We start from the raw sequence: 2,982 nt of genomic DNA, 5'->3' as shown, positions 1-2,982 counted from the left end.
CAACCTCTGGAATGCCTCTTACCGCCTAGACCTGGATTTTAATGCAAAAAATATGGTAATTTACGGCTTAGTCAGCGTGTAATTAGGGTTTATATTTAACAAGAACACCAAATTGAGGGTTATACTAGCCAGGATAATCAGGTAACTAACTACCTAGTTCAAACTCTTGATGGTGATTGATATATATTTTTAGTTATATTACCTGACTAACCTATTTATCCAAACCTGACCCTAAAGCAGTCACGCCCTGACTTGATTAGTCAGACACAATTTCAGGCATGCCCTAGGATTCAGGCATCTCCAGGCATTAATACAATCTAATTAGCTACCCAGCTCCAGGAGGGGTTTTTATCCAAAATTAATGCTATCCATGCTGAGTGAATTATTTTGGCTAGTGGGTCAACTTATGAAGTAAATAGCTTCCATCTCCACTCGCAATACCCTACCTTCCTAAATAGGAAGGATTCTGCTATTCTAGAACAATTATTTCTTCTAGAACCCTACTAGAATGAATTCCTTTCTGCTGTGACCCACTGCCTGCTTGTTTTAGATCAATTTTCTATGGCTAGGACCTCAATTCTAGCCCTAATAGCCTTGAATTCTTTCAGTTAAGACCAACTAGCTATTTGTCCAATAAGAAGGCTTCAAAATCCAGAAAGTTTAAAAAAATATAGCCTAGTTTTTCGGGTATTTATTATTTTTTTGATCCAGACCTTCCAGTATCAGTTACCTAGGGCAACTAACCCTAAATCTAATCTTTATAGATTAGATGGAGCAGATATGGACTTATTAAGCAACTTGACTGCCTTCCTGAATAAGATACTAGCACCTGAAAATATGGCAGAATTAACCCCTAACCTTAGGGCATGGGATGACTGCCTAGATAATTCTGATTCTGAGTCAGATGATGATCACTATCTACTAACCCTACTAGATAGTGAATAGAAGCCTAAATTCAGCAAGGTATTAGTTATGAAGGGGTTAGGATTAGTAGTTGAATTAGTTATGCAACTACTTAGGCAGCAAATAACTTAACCAACCCAAACCCTATTATATACCTTTTTCACCTATTTTTCACGTGACTATGCACGTGACTACTTCAAACTAGTTAGTCAGATTAGTTAGCTTTATTCTGCCATGATTAAATACCACCAATTCACCATTCTATATTGGTTTTATGCTGAAATTCTGCCAACTGACCCTGACTACTTTAAATATGAGATGTGCCCATTTTTTCAAGATCTTATGACTAATTACCTCACTGCCTAATTAGAGTCTCCATTAGGGCATGTCTTAGGGCTTCGGAATCTAGCCCTATATCTAGTTTGGATAGATTTAGCCCTAGGTGAAGTCAGCCTGGTTACCCTAGAAACCTTGCAATTTCAGGATATTATAGTTAGCAAAACAAACCTAACTGCCTTCCTAATTTAGTTAATTCAGGAACTTGCCCACCAGCTATCTAATGACCTGTTTTTAGGGTTTTTAAACTTTTTAAGCTTCTAAGCTAACCCCATAACCTTAGGGTTAGCCTTATAATATAAATCCTTTAGTAATACTACTAATAATTTTGGGATTCAGGCTAACCCTATGGGTTTAGGATTAGCTTAGTTTTTGGTCAAGCTAGCCCTAGCAGACCCTGAATAGCTGGATCTACTAAATTCTACTATTAATTATGCACGGGCCAACTAATATTTAGTAATCTCAGGTACTTTCTTGAAGACCCTATTAGTAGTATGTCACATGACTAGTGGGGCACCAGCACGTGGAACTAAAATTAATTAGGTAATCTAGTATAATTCAATTATTATTCCCTGAAATATATATCTAGATCTAGTAAGTTAATTATTCCTAATTTAGCTAGGCTATTCAAAAACCTTTTCAATAACTAGCCTAATTGCTGAGGTAATTAAGGTTTTACCCTAATCTCTTTCCTATTTTATACTAGTCTATTTACTAGTCATTTAACCTTTTGAAGAATTCCTGATACTATTAATTAACTAACAACTGCCTCCTAATGATTATTTACTATTTTTAGATTGGAAATCTTCTTATCTAATCTTATTCTAAACCTTATCTAGAACCCTAGGATTGCTAAGTTATTAGTTACTAGGGCAATGAATTATAATTAGTCCCTGGAGATACCTAACTAAGGTATTTATTTATCATAGTCTAAAAATAGATCCCCTAGCCTATTTTGGTAGTAAAGAGGATAAATTTGACCTAGAGACCTTAGGTACTAAATAAATACATTACTTAAGGTCACGTGGTTAGCTAACCTATGGCTGTATGGAAACCAGCTTCCTAGGGATAGCCCTAAATACCTAAAATATACTAGTGGATTTTAGTTAGTATTAGCATGCCTATTTAGGCCTAGCGCCTGATCAGCTAATCTTAGGGTCCTTATTTTACCCTAGATCTAGCTTCCAATCCTAACTATAACCCTAATTGTAACCCTAATTACAACCCCAACCAGATATCCAAATTCCAATACCTTTAGCAGAACCCCTGGTCAAGTTTAGGGTTACTAGGCAGTCAGATCATGAACTACCCTAAAACCCTATTTCTATTAGGGAATTCCATGAATTCATGTTATTATATAGTTCAAATTTCATGCCTAGCCTAGATAGGCAGGAATCAGGTGATGAATTTGATGAATTCCAGCTATCTAGGAAGGATTCACTACCTAACCCTGACTGCCTGCCTATTCTATCCCTAGGAGTTTTAGATAGGGTCCTGCAGGATTTCTTCCAGGATAATTCTGCTACTTTTTAGTCACCTAAGCAACAGGAGGCCTTTCATCTAATTATAACTAAGCCATTATATTGCTTTATTATTCTACCTACTGCTGCTGGTAAAACAACACTATTCCTAATTAGGGCTAGCTTGGCAACTAGTTATACTACCATTATCATTTTACTACTAATATCACTAAAATTGGACCTCCAAACCAAAGCAACTACCTTAGGCCTCCAACCAATCCTA

General features: G+C 36.3%; 1 pseudogene across 1 annotated transcript; it reads left to right on the top strand.

Annotated features, from left to right (window-relative positions):
• Window positions 1-2,612: 2,612 nt before the first annotated feature.
• On the top strand, window positions 2,613-2,982 carry P175DRAFT_0550380 (annotated as a pseudogene; the record flags this gene model as incomplete). Its single annotated transcript has 1 exon — window positions 2,613-2,982. A coding segment is annotated over one exon (160 nt), but the record flags the coding sequence as incomplete, so codon positions are not given.

The sequence above is a fragment of the Aspergillus ochraceoroseus genome (genome assembly GCF_002846915.1).
Source record: "Aspergillus ochraceoroseus IBT 24754 chromosome Unknown P175scaffold_6, whole genome shotgun sequence".
Taxonomy (NCBI): domain Eukaryota; kingdom Fungi; phylum Ascomycota; class Eurotiomycetes; order Eurotiales; family Aspergillaceae; genus Aspergillus; species Aspergillus ochraceoroseus.
This window is presented reverse-complemented; position numbering and strand designations above follow the sequence as displayed.